General features: G+C 38.4%; 1 protein-coding gene across 1 annotated transcript; it reads right to left on the reverse strand.

Annotated features, from left to right (window-relative positions):
• Positions 1–346: 346 nt before the first annotated feature.
• Positions 347–15,129, reverse strand: LOC124256340. Its single transcript, XM_046690327.1, has 5 exons — positions 14,126–15,129; positions 3,509–3,577; positions 2,676–2,765; positions 1,800–2,224; positions 347–1,235 (listed from the first exon to the last, which is right to left on the reverse strand). The coding sequence occupies exons 1-4, from the start codon at positions 15,050–15,052 to the stop codon at positions 2,111–2,113; spliced, it is 1,200 nt and encodes a 399-aa protein (XP_046546283.1). The 5' UTR covers positions 15,053–15,129; the 3' UTR covers positions 347–1,235; positions 1,800–2,110.
• Positions 15,130–27,835: the final 12,706 nt, after the last annotated feature.

Consider the following 27,835-nt stretch of genomic DNA (forward strand, 5'->3'; position numbering starts at 1 on the left):
CCCACTGAAACACAATCATCCCAATCAACGAGCCTAGCAATCCATTCCATGTAGTCGACTAGCCGACAAGTATAGTATCGAGTGCACATTTTCTGACACGGAATGCGGGGAACACCTGAATCAGGTGAGGCACGTTGATGGAACCAGATATACTACTCAAATTCTTTAAAGGCATTTAGAAGTTTGTCTAGTAATACAAGACAAATCATATTTATAACAACTTCTTTATTTGTTTACCAAGACGTTTCTGGGCTACTTCTTGTCCCTTCCATCTGAAGAAAGGACACAACCTAGCCCAGAAATTGACACGAGAATTGTTTTGTCGACTTGAGCGAAAATGCTCACATGGCGAACAATCCGTTTGTCCCAGATTCATCAGTGTTCTAGTCTCTGTGGGGGGATTCTATTGGATCGAGTTGTCAGACTCAGTGTCCTGTCTGATTGAGTTTCACATGTTTGCCTGGCTAAGATTCGATAACAAAGTTGCCAAGCTGGAATATGTCATGTTCCTTCTGATAGAATAAACACACTGAAAACAGACCACGGTAAACCTATGATGGTCATAACAACAACAACAACAAGATATCACTGAGTTCGCAAGAACAGGAAACATTGTCTTTGTACAAGCTGATGATGGTACAGGAGTCGAGATGGCTTACATGGAACTGTGTCTAAGACATGACAGACATTGTGAAGTTACAATGGTAATAGTGTGGTCATCAGGACGGAAGATGATATAAAGGATACGATGAGGGAATCACAGAGCTAACAACAACAATTAGCTTCCTTTCACCAGCTGCTGGCATCTGACATCATCTGGGTTAGAACTGTCTTAGGACATGTATTGCAGTTTGATTTGTGGAAAAAGCCCAGTCGTCACATCCTAGATCCTAAACGGTCAAAGGAACAGGGTCCTGATCCGCAAAGCGTTCGTAGCACTACATTTTCGTAAGCGAAAGATATAGGATAGAGTTACGATAAGTCGTAACGTTAAGAACGCTTTGTGGATCAGAGCTGTATGAAGCTGACATGCGTCGGTACCGTCCGCCTCAAGCAGCTATGCTGTCAGAACGACCATAGGAAGAGAGCTATTATGGTCTGGTTGTGGATGTCTTTTGGATGGATGGGAACCGCTCGTCACACGCAGCTCCTGCACGGACCTAGGAACAGAGCTGTTTGCAGTTGACTTTGTTGGTGGATAGGCACCGCTCGTCACACGCAGCTCCTGCACGGACCTCATTCTCTTTCCACAGAGGTTATTTGTCATATCTTCCTACCAACCTGTTCTAATACGGCCATATTTCCCGGTTCTCGTAAAATCCCCTAGCGGCAAAAGATCGCAACACGAATTATCTCCCTTCATTCTATCCAATCAGAACACGTGTTACATCGACTTAGATTCAACTTGACTAACACAAGCAAATGTGGTGCCACAAATATCCCCCATCTGCCGGGGACTTGTGTTGATATTACACACAGGACGTTTAATGGCTAGCTTGTCCGTTGTCAACAAGGGCGATTTAGACGCCACTGATCCGCCATAACATGACTGAGTTCTGTCTAGAAGAAACGTTTGCGCACCGCGCGGGGGAAGAGGTTTAGTTTTCTCGAAGCATACTGAAATTACCGAGGCCTTGCGAATGATCACTTTTGAAACAACGTCGCTGATTGCACAACTAAATCTGATTGCCTCCAATCACGAGTCTTGAACGCTCACACCATGAAAGGGCCGTATTAGAACATAGGTTACGTGGGAAGATATGACAGGAGTAACCTCTGTGGGGAGAGAATACACGGACCTAGGAACAGAGCTGTTTGCAGTTGACTTTGTTGGTTGATAGGCACCGCTCGTCACACGCAGCTCCTGCACGGACCTAGGAACAGAGCTGTGAGAGATTGACAATATAGATGGACCCGCGGCGCTCTTCACATTCAGGTACCGCATCGTAAATGTTCTATCAACAGAGTTGTGTGAGGTTAACATTGTGGATGACATGTCACTTCTCGTCACATGCAGCTACACTGCCAGGACGGTCATATGAACAGAGCTGTGTGCGGTTGACAATATAGGTAGACTGGTACCGTACGTCACAGTCAGGTTGAAAATGTCCTATGAACAGAGCTGTGTGAGGTTAAGGTTGTTGAAGCACGTGTTACACGTGGCTCCAGAATCAGGCTGCACCTGGAGCACCACCACAGCGTACGTCAGGATCGTACCCACTACCTGCACAGAAAACAGAGAATGTGTCGTCATGTGTAACATTATTATCAATGAAAAGAACAATTCGTTTAATAAAACATAAAATATGGAACGCCGGAAATGTGTTTGCAGTGTTTCCAGACATCTGGGCAATCGAACTCTGGTCCTTACTGACGCGTCGTATTCATTCATAATCCTAAAAGAAACCACCACCACTCTTCTAAGTAAGCAGACATCACGTCATGGTCTGATGATAGTAGTGTATGAAAGATTGGCAGAGCTAACGGAATCGAAGGTGCAACACCAGAAACAACAACAAGGATATATGATTTGTTTGAGTTGCATTCTAGAAGTTCGTAGTATAGAGATGACAAACTTTATGGATGATCAACTTCTCTATTTTCACAATACAGGCGTTTCGGTATAGTTTCTTATACCGTTATAAGGATATATGGTCTGTAACTAGATAACATACCATTAAAATTGTGGATCTGTCGATCGTGAACAAACCATAGACAGAATAGCCGACCTTTTCCGAAGACAGCCTTGCCACGAACAGAGAGATCTGTAAACAAACACGAAAACATTCCTATTCGCAAATTAGGTTTAATAGTTCCAACAACTTAAACGAAGCCAGTACATACACCATTCCCCTACACAAATATCGGCACATGGTGCCATGTCGTTGTAGGCCTGTGTGGCCTTCAAACACAATAAGCTGTGAGCCAGGTGTATATGCTTCCTAAACAACTACGTTGTCACATGTTTCTTTCATAACTGAATAATAAATATATTGGTTTACTGTCCACTTATTGCACTGACCACGAAAATAATTATGATATGTATATACCGTACACCAATTACGTAACAAACAGACGTATGATTACGTAAGTGGTGTACGAATACTCTCATTGTAATTTTTGCACAATGTACCACGCACCCCTTCATCAGAGCACACATTAGTATAGACTGATCAAACTATAGACCCGTGAAGATCCGGATTAGAATTGTTCTTCAGCAACCCATTCTTGTAGTAAGAGTCGACTAACAGGATTCGGTGGTCAGGCTTACTGACCTGGTTGACACATGTCATCGTATCCCAATTGCGTAGAACGTTGCTCATGGTGTTGATCACTGGATTGTCTTGTCCAGACTCGGTTATTTACAGACCGGCGCCATATAGCTGGAATATTGCTGAGTGCGGCGTTAAACAACAAACCAACATTAAACTATACATAACGTAACAATAATGCACAATGCACACAGCTGCTCACAATGTTATATGTTGAAAATCATTTACCAACTCACCTTCTGAATAGTCTCCTCGGAATAAGACGCCCAGTTGGAGCGGAATATGTGTTGCAGGGGTTCGTTTGCCTGAAATAATGAAAGACATATGAGAAATGTGATTTTTAAAATACTGAAGCATTAGTTTATTAACCGTTCTGTCATTTTGATACAATTATCAGTCATATTTAGGTTGTATACACATAAAAGACATTTTCTTTCTTCTGAACAAATTTTATTTAAAATATGTCAAACAAAAATGGTCAAAATATGTTTATGTTCTACCAAGTACAGCATTCAATAAAATAAACTACTACTTACTACTAATAATTCATAAACGATGATAAACACTAAACTATCAAGGATGAACAACAACAGCAGACGAACAAAAGCACGATATATATTGGAATTTCAGATCCCTCGGTGAATATCAATACATTTGGTGTTGAAATGGTGTTTTAGAATAATTCATTAGATAATGCAGCATCGCCATATCACATCCATTCAGATATGCTTTCATATGAAATGCCTTGAATAATTACTTTACAAATATTGCGTCTTATATAATTATGTCAAGAAAATGAAACTTGTTCTTGGCAGCAAACCCGGGTACTGTCCAAATGTAAGTCAGGCGATCGGAAAAGGAGATTTATAAATATTACAAAATCAGGTTTGTTGGTCTGAATACATCTGAAGCTGTTTACGGTCCTATTCCAAATATGTTTTATTATTATCGTTTTCCATGACACAATCTTCAAATTCTGGTTTGGACCATGGGCCAACCTCTGATTCCATAGCAAATATGGTAATGACGGTAATTGGATAATCGATATTGCGTCTGTAGCAACGCTGGGCGCCTCACAAATTCATTACAGAATCTACATTTGGTGTTTGCATTTCAAGCAAAGTCACTTATTGACGGATGTGACTGATCCCCAGCAAACAGAGGCCATTCTGTTTCACTTTTCAGGCCAGTCGCCTTCATCTCGGCTAAAGATGGGTAAAGGGTTTCCGTCCTTCTCAACTCACCACATGGGCACAATGTGTCATGCCCATTGCTGATGTCCCCCGCCGTGATATTGGTGGAATATTGCTAAAAGCAGCTTAAAACTTAACTCACTCACTCACTCACTCACTCTCAACACACTGCTCATACACTGGATGCAATGGTCGTTGAGAAAACGAGGCTCTGTCGACTTAGCTCTCCACTTGCTTGGCATACATATCGGCACTGTCCAACCATTCCAAAACCATCAACAAAATAATTTATCACTATATATTTTTATATCCTACCCTGATATTGAGGTTAGATCCCATTGCTGTTATGAAGGCCATATACAACAGGACCGTTATAAGATTCCATGAATTAAATACGATATCGTCAACCGGAAGAGATCCTCGAATGACTCCAAAAGCCAGACAGCAGATGATAGGTATCCCGAAAAATATAGACAAGGGCTGCAAAATGACACACGATCTCATTAGCTGTGTCGGTTAGCTGGCACATTTTTCATGGCGTTGTCTCAGCTTATCGAACTTTGTCTGAAAGTGAACCTCCCCATTGGCTAGCTCATCCTTGAATGCCTTGGAAACAAAACAGAATTCACGCTTCAAGCAGTGGGTCAACACTATGAAGAGGATGAAGATGGAGATGAAGGTCAGTCCAACCGTTATCATTAAGAACCCATACAGAATCATCACCATGATGTTCTCCGTCCCAGACGCCGACTGAAACGGGGTCAGATGTCGTCGAAGAGAGGGTAATAGGCTCTGCGTACCTTCTGCAACTGCTAGCAGATATGCAAGATCTAGTACAAGTCCAACAGCAAGGACAATCCTCAACTGTGTCTTTACTTTGACCAAATACTGAGAACTGCTGTATTCTTTATTGTAGCTCTTGAGGTCGTCGATGAAACGAGTGAGCCACTTATATATCGGCATGGAAATGGCAACGGACAGAGTTGCTCCTAAAGTATAGAGGAGGAAGAGGGACATTGATCCCATCAAGCTGCCACCAAATTCGGTGTCGATGAGGAACACTGTGGAGTAACGAGCCATGTTTAACACAAGCACAAGCTTCATCGTGACGCAGTGAAGAAGTTCCAAGACATTGCAGATTCTGTGGGTGTTACAGCCGATATAGAAGCCGGACAGTCGTAGCAGCAGAAGTATTGGGCGAAATATGCCATCAACATTTTTGTCAACATCGTCTGTGTCGCTGTAGGCAGGCCTACCGTGTCCTCTGGTGTTAACTGGTTCCACTTTAAGTTTCATTCTTCAAGACAAGCTGATGACCCCAAAAGTAGCCTTAAATGAGAACCTTTTGGGACCAAATAGAATTCCGAAAAAAGGTTAGTTTTGTGTTACTGGAAGTTTCTAGTGGGAATGCCAACGCTGGAGGAACGAAAAAGGAGCTTACTGTTTCCAACTGAATACGTTTAACAGATCCCTGGCAAATATAGATGGTACTTGACGATGAATGGAAGTGTGCACACGGCAACAATAACGTCCAACTGCGCTAAATGATATGATAGCCGATAATTAATGTCAACAGTGAGCAAATGATTTCTGACTAAACACCAAGTATAAACTATTCAAACTCAATCGTCCCTTACACTCTAGCTATCAGTGATTACAAGAATCCATTACTGTTTTATCTATAAAAACACCATTTGGGCGAATTAGCCTAATGGACTTCCATTGTTTGGATCCCTGGTGGTAATAAAATGCGTCCCTGTTGTGATAAGATCTTCTGTAATAGGTTTTCAGCCAACAATTTGACAGAAATGACTGAATGAAATTCATTGCAATTTGCTGACTGATAAAGCGTTAATCCTTCTACTTCTGTTCGCCGCGGTGATAGTGCTTGATAATGATAAATACTGGAGTAGAAGTAAAAGATAAACATTGTATGTGAGGTCGGAAAATCGGGCAATTGGATCGGAGGCTTTTATCCGGCTGTTAGCCGAAATTATAGTCTAAAAATTATTTATCAATCATTATATTTTTCAAAAACACTTACATACATGGTATATCACTTGCTGGCGTAATGTACTTGCTAAAAGGATATGCATTGTGTTTTATGGGTGAATCTGTAGCCTAGTTACACAATATATCTCCAGCCACGGACTTTACTGTAGAAAATATCTGGGACAAAGAGATCGGAAGGGACAGAATGGTGATCGGCAAATCCCTGGTGAAATGTCATTTGATGAAAGTAAAGCCCCATAAAAATCAATAGGATGGTGTCACGAGGGTTTATACACGTATATGTTGTCCTCGAACGCACGCCGGAGACCCTGGTTAACCCCATACGAAGCCTCTGTTAGCCCCTTTTTGTACAAGTACGTTCTAAGTGGTAGTTATACGTCCGTGTATTGTGTAGAAAGGGAATGCCTTGGGATGTATTTTTTAGATCTGGGACGGTTAGGTATCCTAATGGTTATCAATAAAAATAATCCTCAGTCTGATACATTGTTTCCACGTTTTCATGTTCTAGTTTTTTTGTCTAAAGCTGGTCTTCGGCGTGACGAGCGGACGCTTTAACCATTAAAGTATCCGCTCGTAACGCCGAAGACCCAGGTTCGATTCCCCACATGGGTACAATGTGTGAAGCCTATTTCTGGTGTTCTCGATAGTGCTGGAATATTGCTGAAAGCGGCGTAACCATACTCACTCACTCACATTTTAGGTATGCCAACCTTTGGTTATCGTTCGATGACTGCCTTTAATAACTGAATTCTATATGAGAAGTATCCCGTACGTATGGGTTCAACATGTCTCCACCAGTTCACATTAATTGGGTCCATATGATAGCAATATGCGATTTGGGGCACTGTTGTTCACACTATTAACCACCTGTTTCTTTTCTTCAGAATTCCGTAACTATCAAACAGCTGGTGAGTAGTTTTGTGATAGATATATAAGGAACAAAAAGAACGGTTTAGGTTGGCAAAATCAAAACAAATTAATTTGGCCAAGAAGTTTAACTTAAGCTTCAGGTATATCCATGATTTCATAACCCATCAAATAGCCAATTGCCTTCCACTGACTTACCCCCCTGAACTTGAAGTTAAGGAAACAAGGGAGACCTCGTCAACTCTTGTATATTTACACCCATGCTTAAGATTCAGAGTGACAAAAACACTCTCCACAAGGCTGTATGACAAAAGGGATGATTTAAACTTTCTAATAGTCAACTTTCCTTTCATGTGGAGCATTATTCCAACACCTGCAGCTTTGGTGTCTACATTCCACAACTTTTGAGGTACAATCGAGCTTGCCCCTTTTACCAAGAATTCACAGAGCGTCATGCCACTCTTGCTCTGAAGTTGTTCCATCAAGATTACAACATTCAAGGTTTGAGTAAAGCTATCAAAATGTTTTATGGTGGAGGACATTCCGAAATTTGATGCATCAATGACAAACATGATGTCCGATGCAAGTCCCTATTTTGACTTGTACCATACCGTTGAAGAATTATTTCAGGTGAACAATTGATAAGACTTTGCATATGTTTATGACGGGTGCCACCGGAGGGGCAGGATAAGCTCACCTTTCCTCAAACACCTGATATCATCACTATTTCATTTAGATTCATAAACACATGCTCTGTCATCGTATCTCATTGTGACAATCACTGGATTGTCTAGTCAAGAGTCGATTTGTTTACAAGCAGCTTCGTACAGCATGTAATACTGGTGAAACAAATATGTAGTCATGGTATAGTCACAATTGTACTCTGCCCTAAGCAGAGATTTCTTATGGATGTGAAAAGGGTTTTGCTCCCATTTAAACACAACACTGTCGATTTACTTTGATCACTTTCTATCAACATTTGGACTCTTAATCCACCATGACTTGATGAAAGTAATCTTGTTTATTCCGTATATTCATGTTAATGGTACTCATCGATAGGTGATTACGTTTTGTGTGTAAGTCACAGCTCACGTTATGCTGTATGTGACCATCGATAGATCGTAAGCATTTGAGATGAGGTGAAATAGGATGCACCGTCGGGTCCAAGAAAATGTATGTTGATGATAAGAGATGCAAACTGTGATTGTCTAGGTTGTTTATTTTATAGGATAAAAAAAGGACATGTCGATAGTCGCTGGGTTTGAGACACGATCTCATTTGTGTTATACAGCCCTTTCTCGGTGATGGTCTTGCCATTGTTGCTTCTTTGTTTTACATTGGAACAAAGTGAAAGAATCACCTATTGATGGTGCGTCTTTCGTCACTTTCACACATTCAATCGCGTTAACCATGTACGACTTACATTGTTCATCATTCAGTTGCAATGAATATTTAAGACGAATAGCTAACAGATGCGATGCTAGTGAGTAGAAGTTAAGTCTCATTCACTCTGATAATTACCAACTTTATTGAAGCTTCCACCGGCTTCTATGTATATCTCAGTAATCCTCTGTTACCCTTTATTTGCTATCAGCACATTGTCATCTCGTTTACATTCTACTGTCTGTGTATCATTGGCTTCCACTGGCCTCTGTGTTTATCCCTGTAATCCTGTTATCCATTATTCGTTATCATCACATTGTTAATTTCGCCTCAACCTTGTTAATTAGTCTTGTTGTATATATATCACATGTTCTCTCCCTGTACAATTCATACTTGAAAAAGATACAAGAACCTGTATCGAAACGTCGTGCTATAGAATTATAGAAGTTGTCATCCATATATACTTGTTCTATCTGACTTCCAACTTCTAAAATGCCACTCAAAGAAGTCTAACTTTATAGACTGGTAATAATAATCAATTCAAAAGAATTTAGGAACACTCAAACGATTTTATACAACTGCAGTGAATATGACATGGCATAATGGTCACATAAAGAAATAACGTATTTATGGCCATGGCAGAATATGGGTTTGTTTGTTTATTGTTTATTGTAATTGAAGAACTTGTACTGTTGACAATCATATCATTGAAGAACTCTGTTGATATTGATACAATGAATGATATTTATGAAACTGAGAATATCCTTTCACAACCTCTCTTTCTGTATTAAAGCCAAATCAGGCTATGGGTAAAACAAATGCACCAGGTCTCAAATTGATACAACTATGTAAAAACACCAATATGTTTATTTGTAATGGCAGATTAGATAAAGATAAGGATATTGGCAAAGTAACTTGTAAGGATTCAAGTTTCGTTGACTATGTCCTACCTTCATCATTATGCCTTTAACTTTTTAGAGATTTAGAGATTTTTAAATTTTCAGCCCTTTATTCAGATATCCACTCTCCAACTATGTTCTCACTCAACTTAGGTTTCAATTATCTGATAGTAGGACAAGCCTTGGAATTTCAAAATATTAATACAAACGTAGCCCCAGATGGGAATACCCAGAAACCTATGCGTTATGGCATAAATTCATCTAAATTATTTGCAGATAATATCAACATCAATAATGTTTCCAGATAGACAAACATGTTGCAATCAACAACAGGTCACGGTGAAACCGCACGTGCATTCAATGAATTTGCATCTGGAGTAGATAATATATTTGCTGATGCTGCACGTTCCACCAAAAGATCCACCGTTTAAAAATGAACCAAACGCACACACACCTTGGTTTGGCAAAAATGCAGAGTTGAACGTAATAACATTCATAAATCCAAACGCAAATATTTTAATTGCAAAACATCTCGTAATAAACCTGCGTTCCGCCGATGCTCTAAAGAGTATCGCAGTGTGTGAACAAGCACATCAAGCATATAAAGGAAATGTGTACATTGATTAGAGAAACCCAAAGTAAAAGCCTAAAGAATTTTGGAAAATCCTCACAAAGAGTAAAAGAAATATCTCTGATGCACCTGATATTGGTATATTTTAAAGATATAAATGGGAAACAGTTTAGATAATCCCGAAACAGACCGCGAAATCAACGAGGAAATCTACGATTTCAATGTGCTCAACAAAGATACATCATTTGAAGATATAACCTTTGCAATTAAAAGTCTTCAACACAATAAAGCCTCTGGAACTGATCAAATTGAAAATGTTGAATATTTTAATTTGAGTTTATCAACGGGAATATTAACGGAAACATGATTGACGGGCTCCTGTCAAACCCATCTACAAAGGAGAGGGAGATATATTCAAACCCAAACGCATATCGACCAATTACGATACTCATCTGTTTTGGTAAACTGTTCACAAGTATACCGAATAACAGACTTAACACTTTTCTTGAAACAAATGATATATTAACCCCTGCCCAGGCGGGTTTTAGGAATGATCACTCACCAAATGATAACATCTTCGTAATGAATATGCTCAACCAATTATTAAACACTAGCAAAAGAAAACTGTTCTGTGCTTTTTATTGATAATGCGGAAGCGTTTGATAATGTATGGAGGGTTGGGCTATGGCATAAGCTACTCAACAATGGAATTAAAAGTAGATGTTTAACACTTATTAAAATATGTATGCTAATATCAAATAATATGTGGGATTCCCATGTTACTGTGGCGTGCGTCAAGGTGAAAACCTTTCCCCTCTTTTGTTCTGTCTATTCATAAATGACCTGGACTAATTCCTTACTAATGATGGCTGTACATCTGAGCGTCTTGGTAACTTCCCGGATATTGATATGAACTTATGTCTTTCTTTTATGATACTACTTCATGCAGATGATACAGACCTTTTTGCTGATTCAGCTTAACTCATTCCATACATATTGTAATATGTGGCATCTAGACGTAGATAAAACCCAGATAAAACAAAGGTATTTATATTAAGGGGCGGCTAGCAAAACACTCCAAGCAATGTGTAACTTCTCAGGTAATATCAATTCGGGAAGATCAATGTTACTAAAGCTGGAGAGCTGCGATAGAAAATAGCCCTAAAGGTTTCTATTACAACTGCATTAAAAATCTTCCGATTTTAGAAATGTATCTCCTCCTGCCCGCTTATGTACATTTACCAATTTTAAATACAGAACCTGTAACCAAACGTGTTGAAGATAGTCGTTGGCATGGCATTGATCGTGAAAAAAGGAAGCTGCAATCTCTGTAAATCACCTGCTGTAGCAGATGAATTTCTTTATCTTTTTAAATGCCAAGATTTTATAAAACAAAGAAAGAAATACATTCCCATTAAATACTTATCTTTATCAAATGTAATGACTTATAAAAACATATTTTTGAGGCAAAGTATTGTACACTCACAAAATTTAGCAAAATATTTAAACATAGTTGATAAAGGTGTGAAAAAGACAAAATGATTATAGTGAGTGAGTATGGTTTTTACGCCGTTTTTAGCAATATTGCAGCAATATCACGGCGGGGGACACCACAAATGGGCTTCACACATTGTGCCCATGTGGGGAATCGAACCCGGGTCTTTGGCGTGACGAACGAACGCTTTAACCACTATGCTACCACACTGCCCCAGAAAATTATTATATTGTAAACACTAACTATGTTGTATTTGTATTGTATATATCTACAATTGTACTTTCTGCCATCTTGCCTTTATGTATTGTAAATGTTTAATAATGTGTCTCTTGTACCACCAAGAGCGGTTTTCTTTGAGAATAAAAGCGTTTGAGATTGAATTTAACGCCCCACTCGGCAATATTCCAGCTATGGCGGCGGCCTGGAAATATTCGAGTCTGGACCACGCAACTTTGATACGATGACATGTGTGAACCAGGTCAGCGATTCTAACCACCCTCTTACGACAAACATGTGTTGCTCATGACCAATTCTAACCCGGATCTTCACGGGTCTAAAATATTATGTTTTTTATACAGCATAAACATTAGCAAGAATACCAATCACATCCGACGGTACCTGTTACATAAACAAGTGTTATTTGTCAAATTCGCTGATATATGTTCACGCCTGGAGAGCCGCTCACACGTTTCGAGAGAGTAATTTCTCAACATATGGAGCAGGTGAGACTGCCAGCTTTAATCATAAGACCTAGCAGACTAATATTCGCAACACTACCATTGTTTTTCATGCGTTATACATTTAGCAGATTCGGGAATAAGAATCTAATACATTTCATTTTCAATCCATATTTTCTTAGGTGTTAGGGTGTGACGGATCTGTAAACGAGAGAACAAAAACCTGCCACATAATGGGGTTATTTTAATTATGTTGGCCTATCTGATCATTTCGATGTCAACAGTAAACATAGCAACCACAAAAGAAGGACTTATCCTCTTTAATTTACTATTGGTTACATTTTCACCATGTAAGAATAGCTTATGATTATTTGCAATGTTTGATTGTCAGTGAGTGACAGTAAAGGGAAGCTTTGTTTAAGAGATGACACCTTATCAGGTCTGACATGGCAACACATATTATTGACAGCAGTGTAAGGTTGTGTACCTCTATGCATCACAAGAAGCTGTCACCCATAATAGTATTTTCCCTTTAATCTGCTGTTAAAGAGATCTGCCCAATGTAAAGTTGTAAGTTCGCTTTCCCTGCCACGTATGTAACACATTAGTTTATTTTGTTGTTTTTGTTCAAGTCATTTTTGTTTATTTGTTTGTTTTGTTTTGTTGTTTTTGTTTTGTTTGTTTTTGTTTTGTTTTTTTTGTTTGGTTTTTTGTTTAGTTTTTGTTTTGTTTTTTTGGAGTGGGGGTGGGGGGGGGGAGTGCAAACATTGGGAATTAAATCAATTATCAGTCGCCAATTTCAATATAACAATTTATCATACAATGGATCGACAGGATCAAGCCAACGTATATTTTCGGTATCCGTCGAGGTCATATACATATATCGATGCAAATTAGAGAGGTCATATGCAAATTTTAGGGACTTCTTTCACAGTGTATCGGCGATCGTGACCCGATTCCCCGACCGACTGTCAGTGTTAGCGAGCAGACGGCACAGGAATCCAGGTGCGTAATGTCACGCGAACATTAAAGTGTAATTGTTGTTCAAAAGGTTAATTGAGGGTTCCTGAAGTTCTAGTTAAGTTTGTTGTTATATTTCAAACGTAAGCTAAGATTTGTTGACAACAATACCTGCTTTAACATAAAAACTTACTGGGAACTAGATGACCTAACGCAGTCAATTGAGTGATCAGAAGAAATTTGTGTCACCGAGCTGGTGATGTAACGTTTTACTACGTGAATATATGTGACGTCATAGATATCTGTACACATTCCACGAAGTTTAGTTTCATGATTTGTGGCCACTGAAATTGCATTTTTTTTAAAATAACAAAATAGGAATGACGTTTTATTTAGCGAGCCTTGGCCTTGGTTATTCCTAATGCAGGATATTAATCATCCCAAAACACACTCGCGTGATAACATATATGTATTTAGAGAGAGAACTCAAATATCAGCTTTGTCGACGTAATTAATAACTTATGAAATTGAACAGCTCAATGTGAGTGAGTGAGTGAGTGACTGACTTTGGTTTTACGCCGCCTTTTAGAAATATTCCAGAAATATCACGGCGGGGGACACCAGAAATGGGCTTCACACATTGTACCCCATGTGGGGAATCGAACCCGGGTCTACAGCGTGACCATCAGGCTACCCCCACCGCCCCAAACAGATCAAAGAGGTTCACTAACAAGTGGTGATCGTACTAAGTTAAGCATGATATTACCTACATTAAAAACATATTAATCGTCTTACCGAATCGTTGAGAACAAACCCTAGGACAGTCACCAGGATCATCAGAGCTGTGATGCTGAGGAGGTTCCCAGAACAAAACAACAACTCATCGTATGGCAACGATCCTCGGATAAGTCCAAAGAGAAGAAAACATATGATTGGTATTCCAAACATATATGTAGCAAATGCAAAATGGCTGTTTATAGCGTTCCCTTCATCCGATATCAAGGACAGACGTTTGTGCCTCTGACAAAACTGACCAAAGATGCTTTCAAATTTGTCCATATCCTCTTCAAGTTTCTTGGACAGTGTCCGGAATTCCTTGATCAGACACATCGTGGTTGTGTTGAACAAAACGAGAGCCGAAACCATCTGTGAGCTCACAACAATAAGTATAATTACGTATAATACCAGCAAGACGATTTTAGTTGCCCCTTGATAGCCGTTAAATGGAGTCAGATGACGTTCCAGTGTTGGAAACACATTGCTTAGGCCAATCGTTGTACTGACCATGAAACTCAGATACAACAGCTTGCAAACTATAGCAAATGTACATACTCTACGTTTTAGTGTCATCAAATATGGAGAGGCACCATACTCCGATACATATTCCCGAATTAGTTCTTGAAATCTTCCGAAATGTTTTGGAATGGCAAATGTCAGAGCCAAGGATAGGTATACAGCATACACGTAGAACGCTAATACCGCCAGGGATGACATCAAGTTACCATCCAGTTTCGTCTCCACAACGAATATAGAGCAATATCTGATAACATTGAACACGACAAGACCCTTACAGATAAGTGCGAGAAATATAAATGCACATTTGGATGATATACTGTTCTCCACTCCAAGGTAAAATCCGTTTAAGTGTAAAACTTGATTGACAGGTCGGAAGACATATTCCATGTCAAACTGTTCAATGTCTTCCACCTTTGTAAGTTTCATAATGATTCGTTCACAGATCCACTGTAGCTCATGCAGCTGCAGGGAGCGTACACGCCTGGTTCCTAGACCATAGAGGTGTTGTCACTAAGTACTTGCAGTTATAACACCGGTTTCATATCCATTTTGTCCAATCGACACGTATCTATAATGCATTACATGTCCATGTATGCTATGCATTAGTAAGGGAAATATCGCCGCCATAATCGATCTGTCGCAATCCCGAAAGCCCAATAATGCATCTGTGATTTGTAAACACACTATTCCATCGTTGCAGTTATTGACACAGTGACCTGACATGAAACCTCCGTGTTGTGGATGGGATGTAATGTTCATTTCCATCAGCGTTACATTGGATGAACTGACGGCATTACATAGCACAATACGAACATTCAGAGAGAAGATATATGACATTCGGGAGCTTGAAGTGCAATGTAAATATGGGGTGAGGTGCTATTCATCGTTAGGAAATACAGGATCAATCAAATCACATCTGGCTGTTCATCAACCCCAGGTCAGTGGAAAGGAGTGGTTACCGAGATTAATCAGGTACAACGTGTCACTACCGGCATCCTCCAGGCAAAGTAGAAAATACATGTAGTCTTTCAATATCCTCGTACCTTGAAAAGATTCACACACAGAAACGGCAGAAAATGAAATACAGCATCGCACAAGACATATTCGTGAAGTCATCTCCTCGACTCAAATGTCGTGATTCACAGTTTGCACGTGCCTTTCATTGCATGAACACGATTTGTATGTGTACGTATGGCATGGAACTATAGGTAGACATCTGTAGTCCCCGCGTCACCCCATACGTTTTTGCTTTAGCTCCCTTTCTGTACAAGTACGTTTTTGTGTAGAAAAAGAATTGCAGTCCTTTTGTTACCCTTCGATGACGCCATTTAACAATTGAATTTCTTAGAAGAAGTAACCCGTACGCAGAGGTGAGTGTGGGTTCAACATGCCCCCAGGAGTTTACTTTCATTAGGAAAAAACGAAATTTTGTTTGCACATAAAATTGTTGAGTTTCTTTGAACATTTTATCACAAATAGATGTTTCTTGACAAGTCAATGTACCAACGTTTGGACACTTGTGAAGACTTCGTGAAGGTAATCTTGTTTATTCCGTTTATTCATGTTTATGGTACTCAGTGATAGGTGATTGCTGTTTTGATGAAAGTCACAGTTATGGTGTATATGTCTGTTTTTGATGAAAGTCAGAGTTGTGGTGTATATGTCATCTAGCGACCGAGAGCAGGTAAAGTGGTGAGGTGAAATAGGGTCCAAGATTATTGCACTTCGTTAATGACCAGGGTGCCGTTGTTCAAAACAACCTTAGCGCTAAGACTACCTTAAGTCTATGTTAAGGTATGGGAGTTACGGTCACCTTAGCGATAAGAACGCTTTGTACAACGGACGCCAGAATGCATGAGTGTGTGGCTGATCATACTAGCTCGGACTATGCCCCTGTTAACAATGCTCGTCTAGTGAGTAAAGTTAAACTCCGCTAGGCAGAGTAACAACAAGTGCCATCATACTTGTTATTGTTTTCTTCTTGCATTTTTTGTATCTTTTATATATGTGTATGTATACATCCACTGCTGAGGAGTTCTCTGTCACGGATACGTTTCTATACGGATATTGAAACGTACGTTTCTTGCTACCCTGAAATATCAGGAATGTGCAGTCCCGTTACCTCCCACAAGCAAGATCAGGCTAGTGAACTTATTGTTTATCGTATGGGGACATGAAACTATGCATCGAATTCGTGTATAAATACCATTATTCTCGAATGTTTGGGCTTCTTTTTCCCAAATATTGAGTTGGTGATTGAAATGAAACTAGACATTGCAAACCATTGTTGCTGTATTCAAGTGGTCCCTGAATACTATAGTGGGCAGGTGAAGCAAACAAAATATATGACACGTTCTGCGTCTATTAAGGCAAGATTCATGTTCACCAGAAATCTAAGGTACAAACAGACACTTCCTGTGTTTAGAATCACAAAAAATCATGATATTTGGTGTTAGTGAAAAGATGGTCGTGTTCTTCCCCAACATCCGTCACAAACACATGCAGGTGCAGGTCATTTATTCACCTCAGAAACACTCAAACAAATGGTATAAAACTGAAAATCGCATCGGGCACCATTTTTGTCTCAGTACGTCAAATTTGAAGAGATGCCTTCCTTACTGAGGCTTTGAACTTTGTAACTGTGATTAAACAAGTTGTGAGAGTCACATGACTATTTGAAATCGTGGTTGACAGAACACGCTAAACTGTACAGAAAAAGTTAAATGCAGACATCAAAGGCGAAGACACTGCTAGGAACTGGCAGTCCTGTGAGAATACAGTCAGATGCAAGAGACTTCATGTGCTAATCGATGATAGCAGGTGCAGACTGTGATTGTTGATGTCATTTATTCATGGGATCAAAACAGGACATGGGGATAGTCGATGGGTAGCTGACACAATCTCATCTTAACATTTTTCTCAGTGGTGTTTATGTCATAGGCACTATTTCGTTTCACTTTGGTCCAACTAAAAATCACCTTTGCAGGTGCTTCTTTGATCACTATCACTCATTCAACTGCGTGAACCATATACTCTTACTTTGCTCATATTTGCAATTAATTATCATGACGAATAGCAAAAGGATGTGACTCTAACTGGTGCGTAAAGGTAAGTCACACTCACTAACTTTGATAGTTGCCAACTGTGTTGGAGCGTCTGAAAGTGTAACCTTGGCATTAGATAATGCTCCCAAAAATTATCGAATAATCAGTCTTTCTCATACGGCTGCAGTAATTATGTTGACAGAATAGTCAGATAAAGAAATCGGGTTTTGTTGGCCATGAGGACAACTTGATTGTTTATTGTTTAACGCCGCACTCAGCAATATTCCAGCTATACGGTGGCGATCTGTAAATAATCGAGTCTGGACGAGACAATTCACGGACAACAGCATGAGCGTCGATCGTCATGTGAGAACAACAAAAGTAAAAAGATAGCAAAGGTGGGTTATTTATAGGGAGGAGGGTTAATTGATGCTGACTGGTATTAGCAGCGGACAAATGGAAGCCAGGATTGGATATGCATTCACTGGTAACCGACAAAAAAAGGTAACGGGTTACCCAGCATAAGAATCGACCTACACAATTAGGATACGATGACGTGTGTAAACCAAGACAGCGAATCTGACCCATTAGTCGCCTCTTACGACAAGCATGGGTTACTCAAGACCAATTCTAACCCAAATCTTCACGGGGCTAAGATATTATGACATTTTTATATAGCAAAACATTAAAAAAGAACAAGAATCACAACCAACGTTAACAGTTGCGTAAACAATTGTTATTTGCCCAATTTGCTGATATATGAGCACGGCTGGAGAGCCGCTCACAAGTTTCTAGAAAGTAATTTCTCTACATATGGAGCAGGTGAGACGGCCAGATTTAACCATGAGAGCTAGCAGATTAATATTCGCAACACTACAATTGTTCTTCGAGAATTATACATTTATCAGATTCGAGAATAAAGAAAAAGCATTATCTAATTATTTCTTTTTCAATCCATATTTTGTTAGGGGGCAACGGATTTGTAATAGAAGGAACCTGTCACACAATGAGGATATTCTATCAAAACTGACAGTTCCTATTATTTCGATGTCGACAGTAAACATAGCAACAGCGAAAGAACCGCTGTATCTCATTGTCGACAGTAATTTGCTATGGGTTACATTTTCACCATGTAATAATTACATATGTTTACAAATATTTGCAATGTTTGATTGTCATTTTCAAAAGTCAGTGAGTGGCAGTTAGGGCAAGCTATGTTCAAGAGATGACAGCTTATCAGGATAACATGGCAACAGCCCTCTTTGACAGCAGTAGAAGGTTGTGTACCTTCACGTCGCACGTTATTTACCGCTACGTCGCATCAACAAGAAGCTGTCAGTCATAAAAATATCTTCCCTTTAATCTACTGTCAAAGGGTTCTGCCCAATGTAAGGCTGTAGGCTCGATTATGCCACTGCCACTAATGCAACACATTAGTTTACGTACAACCGTTGAAGCAAATCCTAAATTGTTGCAAATCGGTATTTTTTTCAAACATTAGGGATTAAATCAATTATCAGTCGATAATTTTAACATTACAAATTTAAAGAGAGAACTTCAAGCTCAGCTTGTCGATGTAATTAACAACTTATGTAATTGAATAGATCCAAGAGGTTCATTAAGAAGTGATGATCGTACTAAGCTAACCATCATATCTACATTAAAACATGTTAATCGTCTTACCGAATCGTTGAGAACAAACCCTAGGACAGTCACCAGTATCATCAGAGCTGTGATGCTGAGGAGGTTCCCAGAACAAAACAACAGTTCATCATATGGCAGCGATCCTCGGATAAGTCCAAAGAAAAGAAAACATATGATTGGTATCCCGAAAACATATGTAGCAAATGCAAAGTGGCTGTTTATAGCGTTCCCTTCGTCCGATATCAATGACAGACGTTTGTGCCTCTGACAAAACTGACCAAAGATGCTTTCAAATTTGTCCATATCCTCTTCAAGTTTCTTGGACAGTGTCCGGAATTCCTTGATCAGACATATCGTGGTAGTGTTGAACAAAACGAGAGCCGAAACCACCTGTGAGGTCACAACAGTAAGCATACATACATATAATACCAGCAAGCCTATTTTCGCTGCCCCTTGATAGCCGTTAAATGGAGTCAGATGACGCTCCAGTGTTGGAAACACATTGCTCAGGCCAATCGTTGTACTGACCATGAAACTCACATACAACAGCTTGCAAACTATAACAAATGTGCGTACTTTATGCTTTATTGTCATCAGATATGGAGAGGCACCATAATCCGATATGTATGCCCCAATTAGTTCTTGAAATTTCCCGAAATGTTTTGGAATGGCAAATGTCAGAGCCAAGGATAGGTATACAGCATACACGTAGAACGCCAATACCGCTAGGGATGACATCAAGTTGCCATCCAGTTTCGTCTCCACAACGAATATAGAGCAATATCTCAGTACATTGTACACAGCTAGACTCTTAAAGATAACTGCAAGAAGTATAAATGCACATTTGGATAATTTACTTTTCTCCACTCCAAGGTAAAATCCGTTTAAGTGTAAAAGTTGATTGACAGGTCTGAACACCGATTTCACGTCAAACTGTTCAATGTCTTCCACCTTTGTAAGTTTCATGATGATGCGTTCTCAGATCCACTGTAGCTCTCATGCAGCTGCAGGGAGTATACACGCCTGGTTCCTGCACAATACAGATGCTGCCATAACGCAGCGCACAGTGTGGAGCTGTTAAAGTTGAAACAAACAGATTAACTGCGTCCTGCCCAATGGTGTCCGGAATCTATAAGCAATTCAATCAACTGTTCTACAAAGAGAGGGAGTCACATTTCGCCTTGATGTTATAAGACCAATAGTTTGACTAAGCTTCATATAATGTTTATCCAATCAACACGTTTCGATAATGCATTTCATGTACATCCGTAGGCATGCATTAGTCATGGCAACATCAATGTCATTATTGATCTGCCACATTCCCACAAGCCCAATTGCAATAATACATCTGTGATTTGTCAACACACTGGACCATCGTTGTAATTATATACTGAGTGCCAAGAATCATAAAACATCAGTGCTACGGATAGGAGGTAATGTTCACTTCAATCAGGGTTACATTGGATAAATTGTCGACATTACACAGTACAATAAGAACCTTGAAAGGAAAGATATATGACATTTGTGGGTTTGAAGTGAAATGTAAATACATGGCTGTTAGTGAGGGTGCTATTCGCCGTTAAGAAATACAGTATCAATCAAATCACATCTGGCTGTTCATCCAATCCCAGTTCAGTGGAAAGGACTGGTTGCCCAAATTAAGTAAAACGTGGCACCACATCCACCCTCAAGGCAAAGTGGGGAAATATGTTTAGTCTTTCAATTTCCAGGTGCCTTGAAATGTCGATTTTCTTGGATCACTTTCTTCACAAATCAGTGTTTCTTCACAAGTCAGTGTATCAACATTTGGACACCCATCATGAAAGTAATGTTGCTTTTCCCGTATATTCATGGTTATTATACTCAGTGAGAAGTGATTACGTTTTGGATGAAAATCACGTTATGTTGTATGTGTCCAACTAGCTACCACTAAGGTAAAGTGGTGAGGTGAAATATGATGTACCGCCGGGTCCAAGATAATTGCACTTCGTATGTGATCAGAATGCATGTGTGTGTGTGTGTGTGGCTCATCATACTATCTCGGACTATGCCCCAGTTAACAATGCTCGCCTACTGAGGTACGTTGCCGCAGTTAAACTCTGCCAGGCAGGGCAACAACAAGTACCATCTTACTTTTTATCACTCTGTTGGTTTTATGTGTGTATGTATGTATGTATGTCTGTGTGTGTGTGTGTATGTATGTATGTATGTATGTATGTATGTATGTATGTATGTATGTATGTATGTATGTATGTATGTATGTATGTATGTATGTATGTGTGTGTGTGTGTGTGTGTGTATGTATGTATGTATGTATGTATGTATGTATGTGTGTGTGTGTATGTATGTATGTATGTATGTGTGTGTATGTATGTAACATCTTTGGTGGAAACATTGCGGTTATGTTTTTCGACGGATATAATGTCTCAGTTTGACTCACAATTAAACAGCGACACGGCAACGTTCCCAATGTTTACATTCCCACAATGCATATAAGTTGTAGAATGAATGAATTCACGTGTTTGTTATGAATGAAAAAGTAGTTCCGCAACAAAGTGACCTAACTGAGAGGTCATCGGTTATCCAATCGAATTGTTGGAATCTCTGGTCAAGTCGTTACGACACAGGTCACCGCGATACGACACTCGTGTGACGAACGAGATTAGTATGCAACTACCCATACGTTGACCACGTGGGTAATAATGTTATGTATTCCGTATATTCACGTGTATGGTACTCAATGATTACGTTATGTTGTATGTGTCCAACGAAGGACCGACAGGTAAAGTGGTGAGATTAAACAGGATGTACCGTCCGGTCCAAGATTATTGCACTACGTTAGTGACCAGAATGTATGTGTGTGTGTGGCTGATCATACTAGCTCGGATTAAGCTCTGGTTAACAGTTGGCGCAGTTAAGCTCTGCCTGGCAGAGCATCACAATTAAAGCAGCCATAATAAAAGCAGTCATGAGACTATGTGTTAGCGAAAAGATGACCTTGTTCTGTCCCAACGCGGGCATCCGTCACAAACACATGAAGATGCAGGTCAATTATTCACCCGGAGAAATGCTGTAACATAAGGTACAAACTGTGGATCGCATCGAGCACCACTTTTGTCTTAGTGCGTCAAATTTTGGAGAAATGTCTTCCTTACCCAGGGTTTGAAGGTTGTAACTGTCATGTGACTCTCTTGGTTCACAGAACACGCTCAGTTGTACGGAAAAAGTTAAATGCATCCATCAACGATTAAGACACTGTCAAATGCAAGTCTTAGAGTATTTATGTGCTAATTGATTATAATAGATACAGATTGATACTGTTGTTTATTGTACTGGGTAGAAAACCAGGACATGTGGATAGTCGATGGGTTTGAGACACAGTCTCGTTTGTGGTATAAAACACTGTCCTCACCTGATCACATGTTCTGGTCTTGCAGCTAAGTTAATCATATCTGGCAAAAACTTGGTAACAGGACTTATTTATGATATTATGGATTACACTGAAACATTTCAGGTCCCTGGATTGCTATTATTAATAGCTTTTGAGAAGGCTTTCGACTCAATAGATAGAAATTTTATTATGAATGTACTCACTTTCTTTAATTTTGGACCAAGTTTACAAAAATGGATTTCAATTCTCCGACATGATATAGAATCTTGTGTCCTCGTAAATGGTTTCGGAAGTTCTTTTTTTAAGATTACTAGAGGATTACGGGATCCGGTCTCGCCATATATATTTATCCTATGTGTAGAAACAATTATGATAAGGATAAGGAGATAAAGGGTATCAAGATGGGAAATATTGAAAGTATTCTAACTAAGTTTGCGGATGGTACTTCGCTAACACTAGATGGTACTGAAAAGGGTCTTGTTGCAGTGCTTAATTTTTTTTTTACTGTTTTACAAGGTTTTCTGGAAAATACTGAAAAGACAAGACTAATATGGATAGGATCCAAGAAAAGGTACAAGCTTTGCAAGGAGTATAATCTAGATTGGTCACAATCACAGTTTAATCTTCTAGGTATCAAATTTTATGTTGATCTAGAACCTATGGTAGACATTAATTATTCTGACAAGCTTGGGAAAATTGAGAGAGAGATGAAAACTTGGAATTTAAGATTGTTAACACCTATGGGAAGAAACGTTTTGACTACTGTCAAAATTAAATCATCTCTTCTCACGTATGCCAAGCCCACCAGATGATACGATTCAATCTTTTCAGAAGAAATGCTTTAATTTTATTATGAAGGGCAAGAAGGATAAAATTAAAAGAAAGGTTACCACTACCATTGTTGAATATGGAGGTTTCAATATTCCAACAGTAAAAAATAAGATAAAATCCCGAAAACTTGCATGGATTAAAAGACTGTTATGTGACAATTCTACATGCATAGAAAATGCCACACTATGTATTCCAAATATTCAGAAACTATGGTTCGCTGATGGTGTTTATTTTAACAAATGTATGGTACGCAATGTTTCAAATAGATTCTGGAGGGAGGTTGTGGAGGCATGGTCTGACTGTTTAACAATTTGTTATCAGAATGAAATTAATAATACAGAGGTCCTAAATCAATCACTTTGGCACAATAACAATATTTTTATCTGTGGCAAAACAGTCTATCACAGGAACTTGGAAGAACAAGGAAAAAAATACTTGAGAAATATAGTAAATGTGGACGGTAATATACTGTCTTTGGAAGACCTGAATTATCAAAATGATATAGAAGTTGGTTTTCTTACATACCAAGGACTTAAATGAGCATTCATTGGATATATAAAAATAATTAACATGTGAAGAACATACTTGCCTACCCTATTTTACCTTACCTTAAATAGTTAGTAGCAAACAGTTCTATAAAACATTATGTCAATTTTGTTTTAATAAAACAAATGGCCAATTAAAATGGGGGAAAAAATGGATAAAGACTTCCAACAGAAGGAATGGGAAAAAAATTAATTGATGGCTAATCGATGTACTCAAAGCGTCAATATTAAATGGTTTCAGTATAAGATAACTCAGAATATTTTGACAACTAATAATCACTTGCATAAGATTGACTACATTGATTCACCTATGTGTTCGTTTTGTAAACAGGTGTCTGAGTGTGTTATACATTTATTATGCGATTATACCCATTCAAGCAAAGTGTGGAAAGAGATGGCTAAATGGTTGGAAAGGTTGGCTGAAGAATACATTGATATAACACCAGAAAAAATATTTTTGGTTTTAAGGGGAGAAATAATTATCCACTTAATGCCATTTGTCTCATGGTGAAACAAAATATTTACGATATGAGCAGAAATATGCATGCCTTGTATATGTGAACATCTATTCATAATTTTAATGGCATGTAAACATGTACTGGGAAATAAAAACGTTGAAATAAAAAAAAATAAACATATCTGGCAAAAACTTGAAATCTGGCTAAATCGGAACATTCAAATCAATATTAAATTTACAAAAAGACAACTATTGCTTGGTTTTCCAGACAAAAACAGTGACCCTCTCGATACTATTATCATCATTTTCAAAAACCTCATTTTTGGAAGCAGATTCAAAAACAGTGTACCAAGTTTTCATGCTTTCCAGAAAGAACCTTCATGTCATGGATTGTTTATATTATTAGTAAGTTGCGTTTGTACGATTGTAACCGAAATGTCCATTGTGGATTTTTTTTAAATCTGTAAAATGTGTTATTGAAACAACAAAAATCATAAAACAGAAGAAAAGTTTAAAGTGTCTGGCCACATAACCTGAGCATAATATTCTACTAAGAAATTAAGGAACACTCAACATTTTTCATACTAGTGCAGTAGATATGACTTGGCACAATATTTGGCTGTTTATGGCTATAACAGATTATTTGTTTGTTGTTTAACTCCGCACTCAGCAGTATTCCAGCTATATGGTGGGGGTATGGAAATAATTGAGTCTGGACCAGACAGTCCAGTGATCAACAGCATGAGCGTCTACGTAATTGGGATACAATGTCGCATCGGTAAGTCGCCTCTTGAGAGTGATTTCTCTACATTTTCAACCTTGTCGACAACATATTCAATAAAGACTTTTGTCATCTGCATATTTCAACATGGCTCAAGCGTCATTGTACGATTCATGTAATACGTGTTGACACTTCACAGTGAGTAATGGCACTGGGTGATTCAGACAAAGTGTTTGCAGAACGCTTTACATGCAGTCCTTTGAAAGCACGTCATTACTACAGTCGTCCAGGTCGTGTCATGTCTGGTTCTTTATTGGAAGGTGGAGAGCTTCCAATACACCAACTCTGTCAGCTAAATGGAAATCTAATAGCATAACACACGACCCATTGAGCTACCATGTTCACGGGAATAGAATAGACATGCTTGCCTTTCGTAAAGTGCAGTTTGAAGAGAAGAATATCTTGTGGGTTTTAGTAGGTTATCATTTGAACTTGTAAGGTTAATAGTGGGCGACAGAGAGTGAGCCAAGTTTGTTGAAAGCATATTAGTTCATACAGTTGACTAGTCTTGGATGCTTCAAAATCTTGACTGGACTTGCTGTGTCAGCACTAGAATATTTACGCTATTAGTAAAAAAAGGCCAAAGACAAGGTGCTGTCACTTTACCATGTTGTTGTTTGCCAACATCGAAAATGTTACGAAAATATTACGTTTACAAATTTCTGTATGGTACCTGCATGAGAAAACCCTTTCATCGGACTGTCATTCCCTGTACTACTTGGCAAAAATTGACTTTATTTACAAAAACTAAGATATCACAATGTTTCTGGCAAAATAAACTTCATATTATTTTTTTTTACAACATTTTACCTCGTTGTTCAGTATACTTGAAAGCATAGTGGATAAACATATAATATACTTGTATATAGAGATATTTTAATCGATTTTATAGTCTATTAAGGTTTTAAAGGAATAATTTCAGTCTTCAAACTCTGTTTTTTATAAATGGTACTTAGGGTTATATTCATTATGTCTTATTTAAGAAGGTTTTACCTTTTGGGTTTCACTCCTTCAAACTGTCCATTCCGTTGTTGATAACCTGTAATTACCGAATTGGGTTTTTAAAGAAAAACACTTATTGATCCTTCTTAATCGGTTTGAAATAACATGTATGTTGTTGTAATATATCCAGTTTTAACTCATTGTTTATGGGGGTTCGAATTAATTGCAATTGGTACTAGGCAATTATTTTTGGGTTATTTTTTCTTCTACCTCTAAAATGACTCTATGCGCATCTGATCTAGCTCTCCGAGGTAAACGTGCACTGATGGAAATTCTCCATAACTTGAATAAACTGAATACTGTTGACCCTACTGTATTTTTGTATTTTTTTTATTCACAGGTTCAACCTATCTCATTATACAGCTCTGAGGTGTGGGGACTTAATAGATTTGAGAAAATCGAAAATGTACACATTACCGCTTGTACAAGATTTCTTAATGTTGGTCGACAAACGCCAAAAGCTATAGCTTACGGCGAATGTGGCCGGTATCCATTATATATCAATGCCTTATGTCAGGCTGTTAAATATTGGCTGAAGTTAATTGAAATGCCCAAAAATAGAATACCTAAGAAGGCGTATGACATGTTGGTTAATTTAGATAATTATTCATACTTAAACTATGCTTCACCACTACGTAGGTTGTTGTTTAACCATGGATTGGCTTTGTATGGTGTAAGAGCCAAAATTGGGATTACACTAGCACTTCAGTCAGTGGCACCTGTCAAGAGCTCTTAACTCGTTCCCTGTGAGGAGCATGCTGACTTTAAGGGAAGTTACTCCTTACTTTGTCACTTTCATTGCCATGTGGTCTGAGAGAAGACATATTGTTTTTGACATATGGAAAGCTGAGCAAATGGGGTCTAACAAAATGGTATGTAGATATTTTCATTGTTAATATAATTTATTTGTGTGTTTGAGATATGGTAATGCATAAAATATTACTATTATAAATTTCCCATGTTTTATTGCCATGTTTTGATAAATGTACTTAGTTTTCATGCACTGGTTAAATTTCTTCATTGAGTAAATTTAAAGTGTATTTTATAAGGTTAGGGTATAGGTTCATTTAGTTATTTTCTCTAATGTTAAAGTTAATTTCCATATAATTTCTGAGCTGTTAAAGTAACTGTATTCCATCTATTTTTTCCATTTATTGACTGTAATTTCCTTAGACATGTAATACTTTAGGTACTTATTACTATTTTTTGTCTTATTTACAGTCAATCATTTCATTCGTCTGAGAGGATTTATGATGAGAATTGAGCATTGAGAATGATGAAATTGAATATGTATGTCATGAGCTTGAATCTGTGAAACTATGAATTTGAGGGACATGAAAATGAACTGACATGAGAAGTGGAATAAATGAGCATTCTGACGATGAATGAATCTTCATTTTGTTTATCACATATGGATTAGCCAATCAGTTGGAAATGACTTGATATTTCTTCGACGCTTTAAAGATGTTGCTATAAATATGTTTTATCAATCTTGGAATGGAGTTTTACAAAAT

This window comes from Haliotis rubra, unplaced genomic scaffold (genome assembly GCF_003918875.1).
Source record: "Haliotis rubra isolate DU_JTF1 unplaced genomic scaffold, ASM391887v1 Scf625, whole genome shotgun sequence".
NCBI lineage: Eukaryota > Metazoa > Mollusca > Gastropoda > Lepetellida > Haliotidae > Haliotis > Haliotis rubra.